General features: G+C 35.3%; 2 protein-coding genes and 1 long non-coding RNA gene across 3 annotated transcripts in view; 2 read left to right on the top strand and 1 right to left on the bottom strand.

Moving 5' to 3' along the window:
- The window catches only part of LOC112004311 (extra-large guanine nucleotide-binding protein 3), a 22,072-nt gene extending 16,716 nt beyond the window's left edge, over positions 1-5,356 (top strand). The window contains exons 7-8 of the mRNA XM_065775567.1: positions 4,072-4,241; positions 4,350-5,356. Of these exons, the coding sequence (XP_065631639.1) occupies positions 4,072-4,241; positions 4,350-4,932 (753 nt within the window). The 3' untranslated portion in view covers positions 4,933-5,356. The remainder of the gene's footprint in view (positions 1-4,071; positions 4,242-4,349) is intronic.
- A 4,906-nt stretch (positions 5,357-10,262) lies between these two features.
- On the top strand, positions 10,263-11,563 carry LOC136068424 (extra-large guanine nucleotide-binding protein 3-like). The gene is made up of 2 exons (XM_065775566.1): positions 10,263-10,448; positions 10,557-11,563. Exons 1-2 carry the CDS (start codon positions 10,369-10,371, stop codon positions 11,137-11,139), a joined length of 663 nt encoding a protein of 220 aa, XP_065631638.1. The 5' UTR covers positions 10,263-10,368; the 3' UTR covers positions 11,140-11,563.
- Positions 11,564-24,747: 13,184 nt separating this feature from the next.
- LOC136068425 (uncharacterized) lies at positions 24,748-27,213 on the bottom strand. Its single transcript, XR_010629780.1, has 2 exons — positions 27,016-27,213; positions 24,748-25,662 (listed from the first exon to the last, which is right to left on the bottom strand). It is a non-coding gene; the product is annotated as an uncharacterized LOC136068425 (long non-coding RNA).

Below are 27,213 nucleotides of genomic sequence, written 5' to 3' on the forward strand. Positions count from 1 at the left end.
CTAAGAGCATTCACATCAGTATGTGTATTTTACACATCTATTTTTACACTAAAAACCTACTTTTTCTATTTTACACATCCACTTTTACAAAACACCTACATCAATTCATTTATTTTACAAGTTATTTCAATAAAATATACATTATACTCTATTTTTTTATTATTTCTCACCAACTCCTACCAACTCTCTTAAATACGCGCCTCTCTCTTTCTCACTTCCCATTTTCTGATTTCTCACTCTCTCACTCTCTCCATCTCTCTGTGGCCTTCCTTTCCAGATCACAAACACCACTCCGCTCCGCTCCGGTTATCTCTCTCCCTCTCGGTCATCTCTCTATAGCAATCTATAGCCATCTCGTCTCCCTCTCGGTTATCTCTCCATACCCATCTCGTCTCCTCTCGATCACCTCTCCATACCCATCTCGTGTCTCCCTCTCGGTCTATCTCTCCACAGCTCCCATTTTTTCTAACTCGATCCACAAGCCGGTCTCCCTAGCTTCGATCCACAAGCCGGTCTCCCTAGCTCCGATCACGCCGATTCCTAACTCCGATCCACAAGCACCGGTCTTCCTAGCTCTGATCACAAGCGCCGATCACAAGCACCGATCCACAGCTGCACCGATCCACAGCTCCGATCTCCCTAGCTCATGTATCTCTATTTTTTTTTTTTTTTTTTAAGCAAGATATATATATATATATATTTTGTATTTCTAGAATCTTTGATTGTAGAATTTTAAGTGCAGTGGTATTTTTTAAACCTTTTGATATATTTAAATTGCATCACAGTACATAAGGAGAAACAATGGAAAAAAAAAAACAATAAAAAAAGGATAGGCATCCACTTGATGCAATCATATGGTATAGAACACAACTTTTATTTTCTAGTATATAATAAGATATTTTTTGGACATGAACCTATATATACGTAATTTTATTGTGAATTTTTTGGTGGCAATAACTATTATAATATAATTTCACTACTTTCATTTAGTGTATCAGAGGTCTTATAATTTTACATGGAAGGTTTTTATTTTGTGTTTACAGGGATGGAGTAAAATTACACTTGCCCCTCTTAACAATATCATTGCTCATTTTAAAGGCCATAAAAAAAATTTATAGATCTAAAATCTAAAACAAAATTAACAAGCCCAAAAAAATTGGCCCAATATTAAAAATTACCAATAGCAAAACTAAAAAAAATTAAACCCAATCAACCAATTTTACCCAAAACAAACAACTTAGAACTTTAAAATGTTGAGCTCCCTTTTCATAAATGATTGCATTATAATCTATTAAGAAACATTGATTTTGTGCTTTTGTCTTTGTTGATAGTTTGTTAATACTAAATGGATCCTTATTTGGAGTTTCATAATTATTTTTCCCCTAACTCCATGTCTTGGCTCCATCCCTGTGTGTTTAGAAAGGTTTTAGACACAACTTATGTGAATAATGTTACCTTTGGTTAATATTGGCATATTAAAGGTGTTAATTGAAATGAGTTAAAAAGTTTACGATTTTAGTTGAAACATTTTAAAATTTAAGGCTTGATTTGAAGCAATAGCAAATTATAGGGATTTTTGTAATTTTCCCAAGTCCTAATAAAAGGTAACCACTTGATGCAAGAAGAGTATAGCCCTTTGGCACAACTACAGATTCTCGGACCTAGCTTATATATATATATATATATATATATTATTGCAGATTCCAGTGCAGCTTGTTAAAGGTTCATAGCTTTCCTGAATTGGTCTTTCTCCTAATCATTTTTCACTTTGTCTCTCATGTGATGCAAATGTGATGAACTTAAAAAGTCGTCCTTTATAATATAATCTGTGATCAAATTGCATCTCTTTTCCTCATAAACAAGAGACAAAGGATGAGGCCGTAGGTTCATTTTTATATGGCGCATGAGTTTTTTGTTTACAAGTCAGGAAAAAAACTATTTTTCATTGAAAGAAAAAATACTAAAGCATATTTGGCGAGGGTGTGGTTATCTCTGAAGACAGGTTATTAGCATAAAGTATGGAGAAGCCAGGGGACAGTGGACTTTATAGTCAATGAGAAGTACCTGTAGATGTAATGTACTGAGTAGTAAGGGTGGGTTCAGAGATGTTGTCAGGTTTCATACTTTTTGTGGTTGGGGATGGTAGAAGAGTACATTTTTGACATGATGCATGGTGTAGAGACTGGATTTTGTTTTGAAGAACATTGTTCCAGATTGCACTTGATAGTAGAAGACAGATTCTTTTGTGCACTCTTATTTGATTTTATGGAAGATGTTTTTTGGGGGGGGGGGGGGGGGGGGGGGGGGGGAGGGGGGGAGAGGTTTGGGGACCCATTTGTGGAACCGTCATTTGGTTTGTGCTTGGCATGATTTGCAAAAGTTATGATCTTTCATGTCCTGTTTCTGGGTGATTGATCTGCTTTTTGGTTCCTTTGGGGATTTTTGTACCTTATATTCCTTCATTGTCAAATGATTAGGAACGGTTTTAAATTTCATTGTTTTTCAAAATTGCAATTACTAGTTTTGGCCAGGAAATCAGGCTAACTACATAAGACTCTGGCAACATAATATATTTAGAATTAATTATAATCATAAAAATTGTTTATGATATATATTATTAGTGATGAAGATAGTTTAATAATTCTGTTGGCATTACGGTTGAAAGTGAGGTACATGCCATTTGGTTTAGGGTTCAAAGTGTGCTCATGTTGACATTTCTCATAATTTTTGTTTAATTTGGCCAGTATATGTACATATACACATCATATGTGCGTATATATTGTTTAATAGACAGATTGATGTAAACGATGGCATTAGCTTAGTGCCTTTAGCAATTAGCCACATGGGCCAGGTTCAGGTTGTATGTTGACAATATGTCAGTATCATGAACCAATTGATTCACTAAAACCATTCCGGTTCGATGCTTTTCTGGTGGGTTGAAGTCTTGAAGAGCACAAACCAAAATAGGCCCTAGAAAGACAATTGGTTAACAACCAATTGGCAGGGTTTAGGGTTTAGGTGATACAGACCAATGAGTTCTAATGCCAAAATTGATGCAAGACAAATAAAAAAAAAGATGAAAAAAAATTGAAGGAAAAAAAGAAAAAACCTAGGAATACCTAAGCTTGCTTGGAGTCTAACACAATTTAAGAAAGAACAATCTAGTAAGAACCTAGGGTTGGATGGAGTTGGTGCCAAACCCTAGGATAAGCTCCAAGAGAAATTTTGTTCATCATAAACTTGCCTCCATAGGAGAACAAGAGCAAGCTTATTTTACTAGTAAAGTTAAACCCTAATTCCAATGAACCTATAAAAATACAATTGAGTTTAAACAAAGCTAATTTAAAATAAAATTTCCTTCATGCTTCCCACATCATTAGGGCTAGGGAAAAAAAGTGTGCTGTAAAAGCAAAGAGGCAGCTTATCTTACGTAGTAATTAAAAATTTGTAGAAAGGATTTAGCAATAATTTCTATGTTGGAATTACAGATTCATACATACTATAATATATATTGTAAATATCTTAATTTAGGATGCTTTAAGCCTTAGCATGTAACCAGATTACTGTATTTTGATGTAATCAGACTAGACTATATTATCAGGTTACATCCGTCATAACATTTATATTTTGGTTTGTCATGGAAATCAATAGATTTTTTTTGATAAGTAATAAGATATATTGATAACAAAAAGGAAACACCCTAGTACACAGGGAGTGAACAAGGAGACAACAAATCAAAAACAAAAATTGCAAGAATTTAGGAAAACAAAAAAAGAAGGGAAAGATTTGTTTTGCAAAGCAAACAACCAATCCAACAAAGTTCTAAAAAAGAAAAGCTTGGATAAGGTTCTTCTCTCTCATGCCTCCAGATGAGGCAATTTCTTTCGATCTGATTTTTAGTTTTTATTTATTATTTATTATCTATGTTATGGTCTAGGTTGTGTGGTTCCTCTCACCAATTGACTAAGATGATTTAATGAAAGTTGAGCATGCTTGAATTGCCTCATTTTTCTTTGTTCACACAACTACTATTTAATATCTCAATGGACATTACTGTTTTTCTGTTTACAGGTTATAGAGATATCAAGCAATGAGTATGAACCTTCAGACAAGGACATTTTATATGCAGAGGGAGTCACTCAGAGCAATGGTCTTACCTTTATGGAATTCTCATTTGATGATAGAAGCCCCATGTCTGAGACATACAATGAGAACTTTGAAAGCGCACCTCCCTTGACCAAGTAAAACCTCCATTCTTTTCTCCTACTACATACTGTTGCATCTGTTTGTACAAATTTTCTTGCAGTGCTAAAACTACTTTCTGTTGTCTCTTCTCTTTTGGGTCACAGATACCAACTAATTCACATAAATTCTAAGGGACTGCACGATGGTTGCAAATGGTTGGAAATGTTTGAAGATGTGAGGGCAGTGATATTTTGTGTTTCCTTGAGCGACTATGATCAGATGTGGGCCCATGGTACTGGTCCTTTTCATAATAAAATGCTTGCAAGCAGAGATTTGTTTGAGAGTTTGGTGAGGCACCCTTGTTTCAAAGACACCCCTTTTGTGCTCCTGCTGAACAAATACGATGCCTTTGAAGACAAGATAAACCACGTTCCTTTGTCAACTTGTGAATGGTTCAGAGACTTCAGCCCTGTGAAGCCTCATCACAATAGTCAGTCCCTCGCACATCAGGCATACTACTATGTGGCAGTCAAATTTAAGGAGCTATATTCTTCCATAAGCAGGCGGAAGTTATTCGCGTGGCAGACACGAGGTTGGGAGCGTACATCAGTTGATGAGGCATTCAAGTATATAAGGGAGGTCCTCAAGTGGGATGAAGAAAAGGATGAAAATATGTATGGAATTGCTGGAGATGATTCATTTTACAGTACAGAAATGAGTTCCTCTCCATATATTAGGCAGGAATGAATCTCTTTTTTGTTTAGCTTGGATGAGCCAGCAGTTTGAAATGAATGAACGAGGACCTACTTTCCATTTCCCATACTTTTTGCTGCTCTGAATATTTGGTAGATATTTAGTGCTTAACATGACATGATGGAGTAAAGGAAGTGAGGTCCATATGGCTGTAAATGTGCTGTGAGCTGGTAAGTTCAGGATTGTTGAGTACTTCAAAATTAGCTTGATCTGATTTGCAAGATTGTAAATTTTTGGCATTATTTGCTTGCCTGTATAGTATAGATTGTTCAACATGAATAAGTTTTCCTAAGTAAATTTGTTATATTTGTTGTAAATGAAGAAATTCCCTTTTCTCATATCACCTTCATTCTGGAACTCACCACCAATAAATTTTAATGATATGCTTGGCAACTCACCTTTGAGTTGTCTTATTGGAGTGGATGAGATATATTTTTGGTTTTCGTATATTATAATTATATTATTATAAATGTTAAACTCGCGTTAGTTATGTATGTTCAAAAATTTTGAGAGCCGGTGAAAGTGAAGCGAAGCCGTGCTTGAAGTTTATCTTACCTCAATTTTGTACCCAATGCAAAAGACTTGCTTTTATGGTGTCTATGAGAGGTCGTTGGTATGCAGCTTTTTCCTCAATTTTGGAGAGGCCAATTGCTGAACCTGAACTGAGACACAGCATGGGTGGAGGGCAATTGTCATCATATAGGTCTAACCTCTCTATTTCTAAATAGATTACGACATGAAATCAGTTGCATTGGCCACTTCTGTTTGGATATGGAGTAAATATAATTACTCTAGCATGACTTCTGTTATATCTTGTTGTAATCCCGGATGACGTAGTCTTGATTTGCTCGATTTTGCCCGAAACTTTATTTGAAGATTGATGCAAACGTGCGTGCAGAGTTATTGAGTGGCGAACGCAGGCAGAAAGAGATTTTCTAAATTCTAGCAATTCGGCTGGCTGACCAAATGATCTCGCAACAGCTATGGGCCTGGCTCAGCTTTATGAAGCTCATGATACTTCTTTATGACCAAGTCTCGCGCCAATTCCACCACCAAGCTAAGGGTTCCTCCAAATGGTAGGGATGAAGATCTGAAAAGCCATCCCATGGTGGTTTGGCGAATGTCTCTTGCACAATAATTAAAAAGAAAGACGCAACAAGGCCTTTGCTACAGTTGAAATGAAAAATTTTAACGCATGCCCACATTGCAAAAATCTCTTATATAAGCATGTTGCAAGGAAGATGATATTAATAGCTAGAGATGTGATCGTGGAAACTGAGACCATGGAAACAGGAAACTATTCAAAATCTAGAGGTACCAGACATCTTCTTGGCTGCCATTCGTGATGCCCATACACTCGAAACCATGCGGGAGAGAGACACTTTCAGCATTGTACCGACTATTGTATTGCTTGACTCTGGAAGTTCTTGCAATTTCACAAGGAAGAAACTAGCCTAATAGTCACAGGGAAAGAGGTCATCTTAAGGAGGCATTCAATTCCAATTCCAAGCTAATCGCATAATGGAGGACCATAAGTACTTGCACAAAACTTCAAGCTGAACCTTGGTAAAATTCTTAGCATTCAGGACACCATGATCTCAAAAAGAATTAAGATACAGAAGTTAAATAGTAATGACTCTTGAATGAGTTTCAGACCATTTGTAAGAGTTTACCCTAAATGAGCCCACGACCATCACATTCCCCTTTAGCTTTGACGTAATCCAGTAGCCTCCAATCCTTACCGCTACCCCTACTACTAAAAGTCTCAGACTGAGAGATTGGTAACTTACACGCAAAACATAGGCATCATCCCCCCAAACAATAGTCCCTTTTCATCACGGTGGTTTTGGCGATGAAGATAGTTCGTGACTTGTGTGTATAATATCACTGTGTCTTTTTGGGTTAGCTGTTTGTAAAAGTGCATTTTTAAAAAACAATCAATTTTAAATGCATGTTTTGAAAAAACAATTTTTTAAAATCACAATCAAGGCTGCGTTTGTTTCAAGTGTTTGGTTGCATTTCCAAAAATGCTTTGAAAAATATTTTCTGGTGTTTGGTTGTATTCTTGAAAATACTATAGAAAACACATTTTCTACTTGTTGCTCACATTTTTTCAGCTTCCAAACAAATATATAATATTATTTCTCAATAGATAAACACAAAAAGAAACAAAACCCAACAAAAAAAAATTCATCAAATTTGATCAAATTGAGAGAAGAAGGAAGAGAGAGAGAGGCGAATGGGCTCAATCTAGAGGCAGCGGAGGCAACTGGGTCACGATGGGTCACTCGTCTTGTGGTGATTTGCTCGACATGGGTAGAGAGAAAAAGGGTAGATCGGTGACATGGGTGGCAGAGGGAGGAAGAGAGAAACATGGCCCAGATGGCGATGGAGTCAATCTCAAGTTCAGGTGACTGACCTTTCTCTCTTTGACGGTGGGCAGCTCTCTCTCACTCTCTGATGGTGACTAGCTTCTCTCTCTCTCTTAGTTCGGTTTTTTTATTTTTATTATTATTATTATTTTTTTTTGTTTGGGAAATGGTTTGACGGTAAGCTTGGAGATGGATTTTGGATTGTGGGGCGGCACGACCTGGGCTGCCCGGAGCTTGGCTGGGTTGGCTGGAGCTTGGCTGAGGTGAGCTTGGAGATAGGTTTTGGACCATGTGAGGAGTGTGCTCGAGCTCTCTCTCTTCAAATGTGGTTTTCGGAAATTGTTTGAAAGTAAAATCAAAGCGTAAATGATTTTACGCTCAAAGTAGCTTATTTTCCAGTCAAAACATAAATGATTTTCCGTTGACTGTATTTTTCATAGCTGCCAAACACACACAAGGGTGTAAAATAATTTCCTGAAAGTGTTTTTAGGCAAAATAAACGCAGCCTAAGTATTTGGTACAACATGTAGAAAAAATGTTGTTTTTATTTTTTATTTTTATAAAAGATATAAATTTTATTATAACCTAATCTAAGTGTATATGTATGTGAAACTTATATCTAGAGACTTGAATCCCAGCCTTTGCCTCTCACACCTTACAAGAACTTTGTACTCGTGGAGTGACCATCATGTCAAGGGCGTGCAGTGATGAAAAAGTATTGTTTCTATTGATCAGCATTTGGATAACATTATCTAAAATTGTTGTTTCAAGTCAACTTACCAAAAAGGACTTAATTAATTAACTCGTTGATAGTCCAAACTTACAAGCATCAAATTTCTGATCATCCTTTCTTAGAGTTAGATGAATGAATACAAAAGGTTGGTGAGGTCAGTTGAATGAAAAAGGTTAAATGTATTTTTCTCATATATCCGTCTAAATATCTAATGTTGGAGGAACCGCAACTAATATCAAAAGAGATTTATACTTTTACTAGCGCCAAACTTGTTCTAGTCCCATTAAATTCTCATTTAGCACCAACCAAGTACACATATTTTCCCCCTTTTTATTGAATGAAGGCCACGAGTAAATTAGTAAGAATAAACAATATGACTAATGACTAATCACAACAACTTGGAAATCTATTTTGGTTAATTTTTTTTTATTATGAAAACTTCAATATATGAAGGCCACATTGCTTAAACTTGGAGGGGGGGAGAGGTTTGGGGACCCATTTGTGGAACCGTCATTTGGTTTGTGCTTGGCATGATTTGCAAAAGTTATGATCTTTCATGTCCTGTTTCTGGGTGATTGATCTGCTTTTTGGTTCCTTTGGGGATTTTTGTACCTTATATTCCTTCATTGTCAAATGATTAGGAACGGTTTTAAATTTCATTGTTTTTCAAAATTGCAATTACTAGTTTTGGCCAGGAAATCAGGCTAACTACATAAGACTCTGGCAACATAATATATTTAGAATTAATTATAATCATAAAAATTGTTTATGATATATATTATTAGTGATGAAGATAGTTTAATAATTCTGTTGGCATTACGGTTGAAAGTGAGGTACATGCCATTTGGTTTAGGGTTCAAAGTGTGCTCATGTTGACATTTCTCATAATTTTTGTTTAATTTGGCCAGTATATGTACATATACACATCATATGTGCGTATATATTGTTTAATAGACAGATTGATGTAAACGATGGCATTAGCTTAGTGCCTTTAGCAATTAGCCACATGGGCCAGGTTCAGGTTGTATGTTGACAATATGTCAGTATCATGAACCAATTGATTCACTAAAACCATTCCGGTTCGATGCTTTTCTGGTGGGTTGAAGTCTTGAAGAGCACAAACCAAAATAGGCCCTAGAAAGACAATTGGTTAACAACCAATTGGCAGGGTTTAGGGTTTAGGTGATACAGACCAATGAGTTCTAATGCCAAAATTGATGCAAGACAAATAAAAAAAAAGATGAAAAAAAATTGAAGGAAAAAAAGAAAAAACCTAGGAATACCTAAGCTTGCTTGGAGTCTAACACAATTTAAGAAAGAACAATCTAGTAAGAACCTAGGGTTGGATGGAGTTGGTGCCAAACCCTAGGATAAGCTCCAAGAGAAATTTTGTTCATCATAAACTTGCCTCCATAGGAGAACAAGAGCAAGCTTATTTTACTAGTAAAGTTAAACCCTAATTCCAATGAACCTATAAAAATACAATTGAGTTTAAACAAAGCTAATTTAAAATAAAATTTCCTTCATGCTTCCCACATCATTAGGGCTAGGGAAAAAAAGTGTGCTGTAAAAGCAAAGAGGCAGCTTATCTTACGTAGTAATTAAAAATTTGTAGAAAGGATTTAGCAATAATTTCTATGTTGGAATTACAGATTCATACATACTATAATATATATTGTAAATATCTTAATTTAGGATGCTTTAAGCCTTAGCATGTAACCAGATTACTGTATTTTGATGTAATCAGACTAGACTATATTATCAGGTTACATCCGTCATAACATTTATATTTTGGTTTGTCATGGAAATCAATAGATTTTTTTTGATAAGTAATAAGATATATTGATAACAAAAAGGAAACACCCTAGTACACAGGGAGTGAACAAGGAGACAACAAATCAAAAACAAAAATTGCAAGAATTTAGGAAAACAAAAAAAGAAGGGAAAGATTTGTTTTGCAAAGCAAACAACCAATCCAACAAAGTTCTAAAAAAGAAAAGCTTGGATAAGGTTCTTCTCTCTCATGCCTCCAGATGAGGCAATTTCTTTCGATCTGATTTTTAGTTTTTATTTATTATTTATTATCTATGTTATGGTCTAGGTTGTGTGGTTCCTCTCACCAATTGACTAAGATGATTTAATGAAAGTTGAGCATGCTTGAATTGCCTCATTTTTCTTTGTTCACACAACTACTATTTAATATCTCAATGGACATTACTGTTTTTCTGTTTACAGGTTATAGAGATATCAAGCAATGAGTATGAACCTTCAGACAAGGACATTTTATATGCAGAGGGAGTCACTCAGAGCAATGGTCTTACCTTTATGGAATTCTCATTTGATGATAGAAGCCCCATGTCTGAGACATACAATGAGAACTTTGAAAGCGCACCTCCCTTGACCAAGTAAAACCTCCATTCTTTTCTCCTACTACATACTGTTGCATCTGTTTGTACAAATTTTCTTGCAGTGCTAAAACTACTTTCTGTTGTCTCTTCTCTTTTGGGTCACAGATACCAACTAATTCACATAAATTCTAAGGGACTGCACGATGGTTGCAAATGGTTGGAAATGTTTGAAGATGTGAGGGCAGTGATATTTTGTGTTTCCTTGAGCGACTATGATCAGATGTGGGCCCATGGTACTGGTCCTTTTCATAATAAAATGCTTGCAAGCAGAGATTTGTTTGAGAGTTTGGTGAGGCACCCTTGTTTCAAAGACACCCCTTTTGTGCTCCTGCTGAACAAATACGATGCCTTTGAAGACAAGATAAACCACGTTCCTTTGTCAACTTGTGAATGGTTCAGAGACTTCAGCCCTGTGAAGCCTCATCACAATAGTCAGTCCCTCGCACATCAGGCATACTACTATGTGGCAGTCAAATTTAAGGAGCTATATTCTTCCATAAGCAGGCGGAAGTTATTCGCGTGGCAGACACGAGGTTGGGAGCGTACATCAGTTGATGAGGCATTCAAGTATATAAGGGAGGTCCTCAAGTGGGATGAAGAAAAGGATGAAAATATGTATGGAATTGCTGGAGATGATTCATTTTACAGTACAGAAATGAGTTCCTCTCCATATATTAGGCAGGAATGAATCTCTTTTTTGTTTAGCTTGGATGAGCCAGCAGTTTGAAATGAATGAACGAGGACCTACTTTCCATTTCCCATACTTTTTGCTGCTCTGAATATTTGGTAGATATTTAGTGCTTAACATGACATGATGGAGTAAAGGAAGTGAGGTCCATATGGCTGTAAATGTGCTGTGAGCTGGTAAGTTCAGGATTGTTGAGTACTTCAAAATTAGCTTGATCTGATTTGCAAGATTGTAAATTTTTGGCATTATTTGCTTGCCTGTATAGTATAGATTGTTCAACATGAATAAGTTTTCCTAAGTAAATTTGTTATATTTGTTGTAAATGAAGAAATTCCCTTTTCTCATATCACCTTCATTCTGGAACTCACCACCAATAAATTTTAATGATATGCTTGGCAACTCACCTTTGAGTTGTCTTATTGGAGTGGATGAGATATATTTTTGGTTTTCGTATATTATAATTATATTATTATAAATGTTAAACTCGGGTTAGTTATGTATGTTCAAAAATTTTGAGAGCCGGTGAAAGTGAAGCGAAGCCGTGCTTGAAGTTTATCTTACCTCAATTTTGTACCCAATGCAAAAGACTTGCTTTTATGGTGTCTATGAGAGGTCGTTGGTATGCAGCTTTTTCCTCAATTTTGGAGAGGCCAATTGCTGAACCTGAACTGAGACACAGCATGGGTGGAGGGCAATTGTCATCATATAGGTCTAACCTCTCTATTTCTAAATAGATTACGACATGAAATCAGTTGCATTGGCCACTTCTGTTTGGATATGGAGTAAATATAATTACTCTAGCATGACTTCTGTTATATCTTGTTGTAATCCCGGATGACGTAGTCTTGATTTGCTCGATTTTGCCCGAAACTTTATTTGAAGATTGATGCAAACGTGCGTGCAGAGTTATTGAGTGGCGAACGCAGGCAGAAAGAGATTTTCTAAATTCTAGCAATTCGGCTGGCTGACCAAATGATCTCGCAACAGCTATGGGCCTGGCTCAGCTTTATGAAGCTCATGATACTTCTTTATGACCAAGTCTCGCGCCAATTCCACCACCAAGCTAAGGGTTCCTCCAAATGGTAGGGATGAAGATCTGAAAAGCCATCCCATGGTGGTTTGGCGAATGTCTCTTGCACAATAATTAAAAAGAAAGACGCAACAAGGCCTTTGCTACAGTTGAAATGAAAAATTTTAACGCATGCCCACATTGCAAAAATCTCTTATATAAGCATGTTGCAAGGAAGATGATATTAATAGCTAGAGATGTGATCGTGGAAACTGAGACCATGGAAACAGGAAACTATTCAAAATCTAGAGGTACCAGACATCTTCTTGGCTGCCATTCGTGATGCCCATACACTCGAAACCATGCGGGAGAGAGACACTTTCAGCATTGTACCGACTATTGTATTGCTTGACTCTGGAAGTTCTTGCAATTTCACAAGGAAGAAACTAGCCTAATAGTCACAGGGAAAGAGGTCATCTTAAGGAGGCATTCAATTCCAATTCCAAGCTAATCGCATAATGGAGGACCATAAATACTTGCACAAAACTTCAAGCTGAACCTTGGTAAAATTCTTAGCATTCAGGACACCATGATCTCAAAAAGAATTAAGATACAGAAGTTAAATAGTAATGACTCTTGAATGAGTTTCAGACCATTTGTAAGAGTTTACCCTAAATGAGCCCACGACCATCACATTCCCCTTTAGCTTTGACGTAATCCAGTAGCCTCCAATCCTTACCGCTACCCCTACTACTAAAAGTCTCAGACTGAGAGATTGGTAACTTACACGCAAAACATAGGCATCATCCCCCCAAACAATAGTCCCTTTTCATCACGGTGGTTTTGGCGATGAAGATAGTTCGTGACTTGTGTGTATAATATCACTGTGTCTTTTTGGGTTAGCTGTTTGTAAAAGTGCATTTTTAAAAAACAATCAATTTTAAATGCATGTTTTGAAAAAACAATTTTTTAAAATCACAATCAAGGCTGCGTTTGTTTCAAGTGTTTGGTTGCATTTCCAAAAATGCTTTGAAAAATATTTTCTGGTGTTTGGTTGTATTCTTGAAAATACTATAGAAAACACATTTTCTACTTGTTGCTCACATTTTTTCAGCTTCCAAACAAATATATAATATTATTTCTCAATAGATAAACACAAAAAGAAACAAAACCCAACAAAAAAAAATTCATCAAATTTGATCAAATTGAGAGAAGAAGGAAGAGAGAGAGAGGCGAATGGGCTCAATCTAGAGGCAGCGGAGGCAACTGGGTCACGATGGGTCACTCGTCTTGTGGTGATTTGCTCGACATGGGTAGAGAGAAAAAGGGTAGATCGGAGACATGGGTGGCAGAGGGAGGAAGAGAGAAACATGGCCCAGATGGCGATGGAGTCAATCTCAAGTTCAGGTGACTGACCTTTCTCTCTTTGACGGTGGGCAGCTCTCTCTCACTCTCTGATGGTGACTAGCTTCTCTCTCTCTCTTAGTTCGGTTTTTTTATTTTTATTATTATTATTATTTTTTTTTGTTTGGGAAATGGTTTGACGGTAAGCTTGGAGATGGATTTTGGATTGTGGGGCGGCACGACCTGGGCTGCCCGGAGCTTGGCTGGGTTGGCTGGAGCTTGGCTGAGGTGAGCTTGGAGATAGGTTTTGGACCATGTGAGGAGTGTGCTCGAGCTCTCTCTCTTCAAATGTGGTTTTCGGAAATTGTTTGAAAGTAAAATCAAAGCGTAAATGATTTTACGCTCAAAGTAGCTTATTTTCCAGTCAAAACATAAATGATTTTCCGTTGACTGTATTTTTCATAGCTGCCAAACACACACAAGGGTGTAAAATAATTTCCTGAAAGTGTTTTTAGGCAAAATAAACGCAGCCTAAGTATTTGGTACAACATGTAGAAAAAATGTTGTTTTTATTTTTTATTTTTATAAAAGATATAAATTTTATTATAACCTAATCTAAGTGTATATGTATGTGAAACTTATATCTAGAGACTTGAATCCCAGCCTTTGCCTCTCACACCTTACAAGAACTTTGTACTCGTGGAGTGACCATCATGTCAAGGGCGTGCAGTGATGAAAAAGTATTGTTTCTATTGATCAGCATTTGGATAACATTATCTAAAATTGTTGTTTCAAGTCAACTTACCAAAAAGGACTTAATTAATTAACTCGTTGATAGTCCAAACTTACAAGCATCAAATTTCTGATCATCCTTTCTTAGAGTTAGATGAATGAATACAAAAGGTTGGTGAGGTCAGTTGAATGAAAAAGGTTAAATGTATTTTTCTCATATATCCGTCTAAATATCTAATGTTGGAGGAACCGCAACTAATATCAAAAGAGATTTATACTTTTACTAGCGCCAAACTTGTTCTAGTCCCATTAAATTCTCATTTAGCACCAACCAAGTACACATATTTTTCCCCTTTTTATTGAATGAAGGCCACGAGTAAATTAGTAAGAATAAACAATATGACTAATGACTAATCACAACAACTTGGAAATCTATTTTGGTTAATTTTTTTTTATTATGAAAACTTCAATATATGAAGGCCACATTGCTTAAACTATTTGCATGCAAGATGTTATCACAAAGAATCCAAAAGATCTTTGAGCAAAAACACTAAGAAAAAAACAATCATCAATAACTCATAACACTACATATTGGAATGAGATCAGACTTATTCCAACATCCCTTTAACCTGAGTTCTTCTAGGATTACACAATTGGCCGCACACTTTGTCACAATCCGTATAAGTATCAAATTGTAATTGGAATGCACCACTTACACATGGGTTTACCATTAGTGCTTAGTGAAAAGTAATACAATTATTGCTTATCATGTGGCTAAGTTGTGGAAAAGTGTGTAGTCTTAGACTTTTTGCTTTAACTTTCTTAATTATGAGAGCAGATTCATATTTTCTTTTTTAGAGTAAATCCAAATTTGAGATGTGAATGGGCAGGTCACAAAAAAATTTTGCATCCAAAAAATTTCAAAATTTGTTTTATGGAATATCACAATACGTCTTCCTAGGATGGGACTAGGGTAATTTTTCCCCAATGCCAAACACCGTCATCTCTAAACTTCCCACTCGTAGTGACAACAAACATGGCACTACCCTACTCAACACCGCACACCTCCTCTGCGTTCCTCCCTTGTAATCCCTTGCCCCCTTGTCTTGGATAGACAAATACTTTGAAGGGCACTCCAAACATTATAGATCTAAGAGGTATGTTGTTCTTTCAGTAAAGAATGATAATGCTTGCTCCAAGATTTAAGAAATCACAAATCCTTTCGAGCAATGAATGGGATGAGTCCACTTTCCCTATCTTTCGGTTAGATTAGATTCCCAAATATTCTTGTCTCATGTAAAATTTTATTTTCTGCCATAGCCGACTAAAATCTCACTCCTTTCTTAAGTCACACATTCATATAGTGCCCAATAGTTCACCACTTATATTAACATGGGTATCAAATTAAGGAAATCAAAGAAAAAAATCATCAGGAAAACCTATGGCAAAAATTTTCTATGGGCCAAGAAAATCCGGGAATTTTATTTGACCAAAAGAAAGGGAAAGTGGACTCATCCCATTCATTGCTTAAAAGGATTTGTGATTGCTTGAATCTTGAAGCAAGCATTATCATCCTTTGTTGGAATCTTTCTTTGGAATATGGAAAATGAAGTATACCAATTCAAAAATGTTGATTTTATCTCACCATTGTATCCAATTGAACCAAAAACCAAAAAAAAAGGGAATATCTTTGCATTCTGAAATTCATCGATAGCCGAGTCCAAAGCCAAGCTATCCTCCTCTCTCAAGTTTTGTATTTATCTATTGTGTATAAATGTATTGTGTGTGTGTGTGTGTGTTAAAATTATGCATATGTACATGCTTGGTGAAAGTAAGAAATATCTGGGATTTAAAATGAAAAAAATTGTTCAATTTTGTAACATTGTTATTTGTACTTAGTATTGGTGAAACTTGTTAGTGTAATCAAGTTATATGAACAAATGTGAATAGTTTATGTCAATTGTATTCGAAAAATTTCTTCCAAAAAAAAAAAAAAATTGCATTCGAAATTCAATTACTTGATAATGGATTAGTAATTGCAAGAAGTAATTAAGTATTGGTTTATAAGAGAAATATTGATTTTTATTATTGCAATTTGAAAATTTTAATATCAGCATTTTACAAAACGTTGTAGAAAAACGTTTCAATAGAGTACTTATTGTAGTAGCTCTAAAAACACTGTAATATATTATAGTGTTTTTTTAGAATCAATGCATGAGTTTTAAATTTTAAGTAAGTGAATTTAGGGTTTATTAAAAAAATTTTTAGATCATTGCAAAGAAAACTTGAAAATATATATATATATATATATTGCAGCATTCTCAATAAATGTTGCAATAGGGATATTGCTATGCAATGGTTGGAAAATCGTTGCAAAAAATTTGTAGCGCTCTTTTTGGGTGCGCAACGGAAAAAAGAAAAAGAAAAAGAAAAAGAAAAAAAAGGCCATGACAAGCAATTGAAAACTTGAAATGTGAGAAATTGAATGAGGGGGTCTATTTCAGCTTTTAAGTTTGTCCTTCTCAATGATGTTTAATTAACTTTGTTGTGTTTAGTAATTAGTAACACAAATTCTTGAACTAAAATGACATTTGTCACATATTAAAAAAGAAAAAAAAAAAATACAAGCATATGCCAATAAGTTGAACAAAAATAAGAAATATAAGAGGGAGAGAGATGATGACTACCAAAAATTTCAAAGAGAAAGTTTTTTAGTATTCCTGATTCCTCAAAGCTACCACTTCATATCACTAGGTTTTCTCACTATCAAAGTTAAAGTTTTATTTGTATACTAACTGTAATAGGTTTCATTCTTATCATTTTGAATCGAACTTTCTTGGAAGCACCCATCAAAACATTTAGGGACAAGATAGGAAACCAACAGTAAGACAATATAACCTTGCCATATTCTTTCATACAACCAAAAGAATGGAAAATAGGGATATGAACATTTGTTGGCTTTAATGTGACACCTTAAGATAGTGCATATATTATAAATATCTAATCTTGCACATTAAGTCTATGAAGTGGATGATGCTCAGGGAGTTCAAAAACCACACATACACCTAAACCATTCTATTTTTTTTTTTACATAAAGGAACTTGTAGATTTATTAAAGGTTCCAAACTTTTATGGCTAAACTAATTCAAGTCTTCACTTTTAGGAATGATAAGATCAAATCTCTTTGTTTTACAATCATGATGTTAAAAACTAAGAGAGAGAGAGATCGCTAAAAATGTTGTCTTAGCATTGTCGAGAATAAGTCTTAATTGTCTTCAAATTGAAGGCAATTGAGAAACATTAGAAAAAAATGGGGATACTTTGCTGTAATTGGTAATGTTGGTTCTAGTGAGTTACAACCATTTGCAACAACATCAATTGTTTTCTCTTTCAAAAGACTGAAACTCAGCAATAATAGAGTAGGCGTGCCATTCTCTACATAAAAACTTATCAAATTAGAAAGCTTATTAATACACTTAAGAAGATAAACACAATTATTTCCATTTAAATTTAATACTTCTATGTAGACAAGGAGTCAATATCACAAGGGATTGCTTGAAGATTGTAGTGACTTAAGTTTAATCTGGTTAATGCACAAAAACTTAACGAATCCAATTCTAAGCAAGGATCTAGAGTTTGTCTTGTCATTAAAAGAAAATTAGGAAGCTTATTCCATATCCATGATTTAGATGAAGACCCTTTACATCCCTACAAAGAGAGTATTTTGAGATTTTTTAAGAGAAGAATCAATGAAGGTAGCTCTCTTATTGCAGTTCCCCTCATATCGAGTTCCTTTAAGTCTTCAAGATTCTTGAAATTTTCTAGCATTTTGTCAAGTTTTGAGCAACAAGATAGAGTGAGATTTATTTAGAGATGTCAAATTACAAATGACACTTGGGGAAGACTTAAAAGCTTTTGTAGTTTGTTAGATCCAATTTAAGAAGCTCAGATAAAAGCTCCATTGATAATGGTAAATTTACTATCATAGTCTTGTTCAAATAAATTTCTGACAAACATGACATATGTCCATTACAAGTTTTTGCAATGAAATTTTTTATTGCAGTAAAATCAAAGTTGTTGCAGTAAGATCTTATTGAAATGAAAACAAAAAAAAGTTATTTTGCACATTGTTGCAATAAAGTCTATCACAATAAGTTACTGCTACAAAATTTTTTTTTGTTGCAATAACTTTCTTTGTGATATTTTAAAAATAATTTTATTCAAAAGACTTCATGGCAATAAGTACAATCTTTTAGTGATACTGCAATGAAAAAAATCATTGCCATATTGTATTAAAATGAATCTAGTTGTTACAATAACTTACTGCAACTGACCATGTCATTGCAATGCGTTATGTGCAATTAATTGAATCTTATACCGTAATGACACGTGGAAGTAAGGAAGTGAACATAAGGTTTGGGCTATTGCAACAAAACCAATATATGTGATATACTTGTTTTATCTATTGTAACAACTCATTTAGTTGCGATATAGGTAATGGAAATTTTGAGGTTTGCAGTTATCATTCTCTCCAAAAACGATGTGACTTTGTCTTGGTGCTTGAATAAACTTATGAAGATTCTCGCGTGTATTACTGTGACTAAGGAAGAAGTTTTTCCCGTTTTCTTTGTGTATCCCTCTAATGCGTGAAAATGAAGGGACACTTTTGTGAAGACCTTTTCCAAACATGAAGAACATATAAGAATAAAGAGAATGTGCAAATGTGGAGAGTTGTTGGATGGCATTTGTTGATATCGTATTTTGTCCACCCTTGACTTGCGTGTTGGATCCCAAAAAATCCAAAAATGTTATTTTCTCTCCATGGGGCCACGAGAACATCTAAAATGACGTGGTGCAACTTGTTCGAACATCAGAGCACTTAAAGTGACTCTTTTAGCCAAAATGCCCCTAATTAACCTAGGCTTGACCGAATATCAAATAAGGTCAAAATCCTCACAAAATAAAACTTTTCATAGTTTTACATCAAACCCGATTTTCTCGGAGATTTTTGGTAACTTTGACCAAGTTTGGCTTGAAGTTGACCTTAAATGGCCCCAAAAACCCTAATTTTGATCCAGCCGTCAGAATGGGTTGAAATCAATGCTATTGCAAAGATGATCAAATTCTTAGTCTAACGACTATTCATGGGTTGAAATCGGAGTTAGAGCGGCCAAGATATTATGAAAACCGGGATAATGCATCAATTGATGCACTGTTAACTTCCGAGAGCCATAACTTTTGATCCGACTATTGGATTTTCAAATTCCATATCTTTTTCAGAAATAGGAAGTCAAGATCTTTTCAGGGGTGCCAAGATCAACCTAATCCGAGACCATTTGAAGGTGGCAGCCCTTAAAGAGCTGTCGCCTTGTAAAGCATGCCGAGGCTATAAAAGGCCCCAGGCACCAAAAAAAAAAAGTCTCCCTGGGTCCTATTCTTTGCCTGGATGAATTCTGAGTTTTTTTCCTCTCTCTCAAACACAAGAAACACACCAAAAACACATCAAAGCCTCTTGATTCTTCTTTCTTCACAAAAACACAAGGTATTGTCCTTATACCTAATCTTCTTTTCCTTGGTTCTTCACTTTGGATTTGGAGTTTAGGGGTGTGGATGTAGCTTTTTAGCTACTATCCACACCCCTAACTTTCTAAATCTTTTTGTAGCATTTATCTTACTCTTTTTGCTTGAATTACATGATTTATTGCTTTCTTTAGCATGTTGCTTGCTTTATTTGTACTTCTAGCTTAAATCTCCTTGCTTTTTATGCCTTATGCCATGTTTCATGCTTAGATCTACATCCTTACATGCTTATCTGTTTAGATCTACATGCTTTATGTTATATGCCATGTTTTCCTATGCTTTGTTCCTCTTTTTGTTCTAGGATGATGTTAGGGTTAAATGCTCACATGCTTGTATGATGTTGTTGGCTATGCCTTGCTTGGGACTTTGTATCTATGTGTTTATTTTCATGCTATATGGTTAGATCATTGTCTTCACATGCTTATATGCTTGGATCCATGTTCTTCCATGTCTATGTGCTAGGCTTTTACATGTTTACATGCATGTTTCTATGCCTATATGTCTAGATCTATGTTTTCACATGCCTATGTGCTTGGATCTATGTTCTCTACATGCTTTATGCCATCATCTATGTGCTTGTGTGCTCTATGCCATGTTTGTGTGCCTAGACATAGGCCATGTTTGTCATGCCATTTGCTATTGTAGCTCTTTTGTTGCTTTGTCTTTCTTTCTTGTGTTTTGGCCTAAGGGTAGGACCTGATTTAGACCCTATGGTCTTTGTCATTGTCCATACACTGAGACCCACATAAAAGGATTTGGATTACCCCTATTTGCATGTCTGTGCTTGCTTGCTTCTATGCTTTATGCTTGTATTAGCCTCTCTAGTTCTAGGCTATGCCATGCTTGACGCCCTTAGTGGATTTGTGGTTGTGTGGTTACATCCGATGCTTATAAGGCCTTGTTTGGATGTAACCATTTAGGATGTATCACCATGACACCAGTTGCTTCGTGCATACCTTTCTCCCTTTCCACTTCGTGCGATGATATGCTTACCATGCTTGTTTGTGCCACTCGTTGGCTTTCTATGCATCTTTACACTCTTGCTTACATGTTCATGCATGAGTCTTGCTTGCTAGTGTGTCGTCCATGCTTCAACACAATGAAGTTATGGACATTTGATCCAAACCTACATTTGTCCCTCACGGGCGCCACCTTTTGTTTGCTTTCTTACTTGTTTGTCTTCTTGTTTGTTTGCTTGCTTTATTCTTTCTTTACTTGCCATGTCTACCATGCTTATTTGCTTTATGCCTCTTTCATACGCTCTTTGCATCTTTTCCTTCCATTGCTTGTTTGCTGGTTTCTTGTCTTTACCTTTGCATGTACACATATGGAGTGAGGACACATAGAGCTGGGGCACGGTCTCCCAGGTGCAAGCAAAAAGGGCGAAGATGCAAGCATGTAGATATAAGCCAAACGACAATGTTTGGTAGTTTTAGCGGTCTAGCCTCTCCTATTTGGTTATTTACTCTTTTAAAACCCCTTCCTTCCTCCTTCCCTTCTCTCGTAGATGGTTTGTATTAGGTATATTGTGCCATGTATCATTCGTCCTTATCTCTAGAGTATGGTGACTCTTGTTTACTTTCCTGAACCTATATTTTGAGCCATGCTTTAGGGATGTAAGCATTTACTTTCCTACTCTGTGTGCTTGCATTGTGCATGATGTATATATATATATATATATATCTGCTCCCCTTTTTCGGTGTGATTGTCACAGTCCATATCACCTTAGGCAAAGCGATGCCTAATTTTCGCCGCAAAAGTAATGCGACATGTTACTGGATTTTTGTTGTGGAAATCTGGTACTTTGCCCGAATGCCTGAGGAGAGCATAGATTGGGACCACACCCATTCAAAAGCCAAACCTCAAAGCCCCTATGCATGCAAAGCCCCGAAAGCCAATGTCAAAATCATGTTCTTTACTGCCAATATCTAAAAATTAAGATTTTATCAAAACAAATGACTGTCCTTAAACAAGCGTTGTGGGGTTCCTAACACATTCCTCACACGTAACCAAACTTCTAGAATCAAGAATCAAGTTTTTTTTTGCCATCCACATTAGATTAGGAAAAATGCCCTTTTTCTTACCCTATGATTGGTAATAAAATTAACTAGAAACAGGTGACCAATCACACCTTAGAAAAACCCAATAATTGGTGGCGACTTCACTTACTTTTGGTAATCACCTAAAATTTGACCAAGATTCCTACCACACTGTCAAAGGTAGACCTACCTTCCTCCATCGAGAGAGAGAGAGAGAGAGAGAGCACTTGAAGCTCTGCATGAACCATACCAAGCGCACCAACCAATCGAGAGGGGCCTCCAACGGCCCCCCGTGAGCGCGGGAGCGTCACCACAGCGGGTGGTCCAACGAAGGCTCAACGATAGCAGTTTTCTGCTTTGATTGAGGCCAGGCGTCGACAGCATTTACAAAATTAGACTTTCATATTGAAAATCTAAGAATATGGATGGAGCTCTAAATCGATTACAGTGAAGGTAGGTTTATTTGATGCAATATGCAAATATTGCATCAAAATAATTTTTAGATTTCAAATTTGAATCCACCATAAAATTTCCGAAGAGAGAAAACTTAGATTTATGGGGTTAGCAGCAAATTTATGATTTCAATTACATGGCATCGAAGGCTTATGCAATCAATTTTATTAATGTGACATCCTTTTATAGGGATGTAGTACAAGGTCAAAATGTTGGCCCTGTAGTCACAGGTTACTCTATAATTTCTTGGCATCCAAGGAAATTTTCTTAAAAAGCAACCTCTATACTACAACTTCAAATCGTGGTTTAGTTTTGTTTCTTAGAATGCGGGTTTGAAGAAATCGCAAAGCCAAATGAATTTTTCTTTTTGGTGATTTCATCTAAAATTGCGCATTTTCCCCGTATAATCCAACAGGCCAAACATACTCTTAAACAAGATCACCATTAAAGACAAATTTCCAAAGCTAGCCGTTGATGAGTTGATAGATGAACTATATCAAGCAAATGTTTTTTGGGAGTTGGACCTTTCCTTAAGCTACCATTTGATAAGGTGAAACCTGGTCGATAATTTTCCAAATTTGTCATTCCACACTTATACGAACACTTTTATTTTTTAGTGATGCCTTTTAGCCTCACTAATGCACCTTTAACATTTCAAGCCTTGATGAATGTGATCTTCCATACATTGTCCAGTAAGTTTGTTCTAGTTTTTATTATTATTTAATAATCACTATTATTTTATGATATCTTAGTATATAATGGATCTTGGTAGGAATACCTTCATCATGTGGACCTAAATCTATGGAGAGAGAGAGAGAGAGAGAGAGAGAGAGAGAGAGGTGCTAATTTGGATCGCAAAAAATCAAATACTTAGGTCAACCAACTCATGGATGCTATAATTAAGGTTATGATCTATTGTGAGATGAGAATAATTTAAGTAAACAACTACTAGCATGGACTTATTGAGGAGGATACCAATTTTAGTCAAGGTTTTTTTTTTTTTGTGAATAATAAATCAATAAAAAAATTCATGAATATTAGTATTAGACCCCACTTGGTTTTAGAAATCAAACAAGTTGATTAATCAAGCAAATTGTGCAAAAGTTCAATTGAGCATGTTATAAGTACGACCATATCACAATAATAAAGTATAGTAGAAAAAAATAAATATGGACATAGTGATATGGTTACGATAGGAAAACCTTAACGATAAATACACAAAATGTGGTTAGGAGCTTATTGCCAACTAAAGAATTCACTAGAATAGAATTGAATTAAAGTTTACAATACAGAATATAACCCGATTCTATTATTGCTACTTATAGAACATACTCAAGTGAGCACAAGCAACACTAACCCAGTTGGACTTTTTACCTCGTAAATCTATTCAATCTCATGAATCTATTCAATGCACGAACACCCAATCTGTCTCTAACACTACAACAATAGTTTGATTGATGTAGGTTTGTGCAATAACTTCACATAATACAACAATAGAATCATCAATAGTTGGTGTCGAAGATAATGCTTGGTATGAAATTCTTGGTGCACAACAGCTACAACAAAATCTCATTCTCTTGTGCTTCTAACTCATGGGTTCAATAGTTGGAAGCTAGGGTTTTCTGTACGACTATCTAGGGGATTCTACTTCTACAACATTTTTGAAAGTCATGCATAATGGGCCTTTCTAAGGCTCTCTAGTAGGGTTACAAAAACCCATTGAATATAACTCACTTTAAAAAAAAAAAAAATGTAAAACAACAAAAAAAGAATTTGCGAATCTCGATAAATTGAGGCTAGTATAGAAAATAAGTCATCCTTGATCAGGCAGGATGCAGTCAAGCTTGCAGTTGAGATATATAGCAGACTCTTGAGTAATCTCTCATGTCTTCAAACATACTTCTAGGTACTATGAACTAATTACAACTCAAAATATAATTGGACATGTTTTGGATATAGGTTGCTAATGACCCTAACAAATGCAAGTTTAAAATCATGAACCGGTAAAGATAGATTTTAATTTTTGAGAGAAATTCATAAACTTACAATTTTTTTTTTTTTGGGTAAAAATTACGAGGGTTAATTTTTAAAAGTCAACCCCCACCATCCCTCAACTAGTGACACCAGGTTATACATTCTTCCTTAAAACAGAAAATGATAGAAGCTTTTATTTTTTATTTTATTGAGAAAATAAATAAGTTCAAGAAACTAAAAACAAAGGGAAATGTTGTATGCAGAAATTGCTGTATAATGGATTATGTGGCAGCAAAAGGAAAGTGACAAGAGTCTAAGGATCCACCTTATCATGTGCATATTGCATATGACCCTTGGACACATGTTTCTCTCTTTTTGCTACCACATAACCTGTCACGCCCCAAACCCAAAAGGGTCTAAAGCATGAGAAGTACATCCCAAGGGTACCTGTAGATTTTTCCTTTTGGCAAATCAAACTATAGGAGATCTATTTTCCTTTCTTTTCCACAAGATAAGAATATATAATCATACTAAAATCTCCACATTACAAGTCAGAGCTCTATAACACATTTACGAACAATAACTAAAAATCATGTGCCTCCACATAATACATGAATATATCATAAAACTCTGATTAAATTACACAAAGTCACAATCTTAGCAAGAATAAGGACCTTAACATTGAGTCGCCTACCATGCCAAAGACTAACAAACCTCAAGTGACCCACCTCCAATAGAATTAATTAAGGTTCGTTGAACATAGCAAGATCGAGTCACCAAATATTTACAGCAAAAGTCTTCAAATTTAATATAGCACTCTAATCATCACCAAAGAAGTAAGCTCTATACCCAAGGTATAGCTAATAAATCTGAAAAACTGATAGAGGGTGGGATGAGCTAATGCCTAGTAAGTAGCATAATTAATGGGAGTGGGGGAAATGCAAGTTACATTTTCAATAATAATAATATGACCAGAATGATTAAAATAATGAAACACAAAGTTTTTTAAAGTAAATACCTTGAAACTATATACTATAATCTGTGAGCACTAATAATATAATTCCAAAGCCATAAAATTTAACATACGGTAATTTATCTCAAATATACCACACTACCACATAGACCGATCAGGGGATCCACCCATTCACAACTGGCATGATATTGTCCTCTCTGGTATGCAGATTCTTGGCCCCATGGACAGCAGCCTCACCCATACCCTCAAGGGTTTTCTCTCTCCCCATGGGTAGCGGAGAGAGCGCATCAAATAGGACCTCTTTTGCATGTGGTCTCTTGGCTTCATGGGTAGCAGCCTCACCTACACACAATTAAGGAACCTCTTCCCCCTATGGGCAATAGAGAAGAATGCGTCATCCAAAGTGAAAGGGCACTGACCTGGATTTGATTATATTGTCACAAAGATTACGGAAACCAAATCAGGTGATCACCGAGAAATCACACATGGCATGGTGTTAAAATCACATAATCTCATAGGTTACATTACTTTGAAACACAGAGTACATATCCAAGTAGTTTCAGAAAAATCTTAAATAATCTAACTTCTACAAAGTTTGTAAAGTTTTCAACTTCATTCTTGTCAAGTGATTTTCTATCAATTTCCCAAATAATACAAGACAAGATAAGCATCTATAAAATTTTCAATATACCATAAAATCAATGATTTTCTTATCGAAGTTTAAATAAAGATGCTCATTTTTCTATATCAACAATTCATGCATTTCCCCAAATGCAATACCAAATATGATGCATTTTCATATATATATATATATATATATATATTAAGGTTATGACACGTAAAAAAAAAAAAAAAAAAAACATTTATGCAATATGGTTATTTTTAAAAAATCCTATTAAAAAGCCTAATTCTCCAAGCTCCAAAGGAGATTAGCTAAAACCTAAATAATATCAAGCAAACCTATCACAATAAGTATAGAGCTTGAAATTGTATCTAGCTACAATTTAGGAATTGCCAAATAGACACTTAATTAGGCAAGCCTAGTATTTAACCTCTTCAATAATAATATATTCCACTTCCAAAGTTTCTCAACAAATTGATTCTCAAGGCATAAACTCCAATTTATAAAGTTAACCCATTTGATATCATCACTAACATTATGACTAGCTTCCATAAAATCTACGCTACATCATTAAGAGACCCATGAAAGTAAAATCAAAATATCAACCAAGACAAGAAATTTAGAACTTCAACTAACTCCAAATAAACTCAATAGCAATGGAAAAAAAATTAGATTTACCAATCATCACATGTTATAACTCAAAACCCCTAAATTTTCCACCACACATAAACCTTAGATAGTCATCATTAACACAAACCATGAACCCACTCATCAAATAATTCCACCAATACAAAACCCATACATATAAACGCATAAATATCACTTCCAATGCTCATAAATCACATGAGTATCATTATTAAAACTTAGATAAAAATAACCTAAAGCAAAAATGTAAAACCCATTAAAAAGATTAGAAATTTTTAACTAAAAAAAAAAAAGGATGTGAAGGGGTTTCTAGGCTCTTAAGGATTTTCTAGTGACATTGTTGGAAAAATGACGGTGGAGATAGTGGCATGGTGGTACCGGTGATATAAACATATAAATATTACTTCCGATACTCATAAATCACATGAGTATCATTATTAAAACTTAGATAAAAATAACCTCAAGTAAAAGTGTAAAACCCACTAAAAAGATTAGAAATTTTTACCTAAAAATAAAAAAGGATGTGAAGGGGTTTCTAGGTTCTTAAGGATTTTCCGATGACATTGCCAGAAAAATGATGGTGGAGATAGTGGCATGGTGGTACCGGTGGGAGAGGATGAGAGTGATAGAGAGGAGTGTGTTGAAGTGAAAAGAAAAGAAAAAGAAACAAATGAGAGATAAGAGATGGCCAACCAAAGAGAGG

This window comes from Quercus suber, unplaced genomic scaffold (genome assembly GCF_002906115.3).
Source record: "Quercus suber isolate HL8 unplaced genomic scaffold, Cork oak 2.0 scaffold_114, whole genome shotgun sequence".
Lineage (NCBI taxonomy): Eukaryota > Viridiplantae > Streptophyta > Magnoliopsida > Fagales > Fagaceae > Quercus > Quercus suber.

Coding starts and splice junctions, on each gene's coding strand:
- LOC136068424 (XM_065775566.1), top strand. CDS start 10,369: ATGGAATTCTCATTTGATGATAGAAGCCCCATGTCTGAGACATACAAT. Junction 10,449..10,556: donor AGCGCACCTCCCTTGACCAA/GTAAAACCTCCA, acceptor TTTGGGTCACAG/ATACCAACTAATTCACATAA.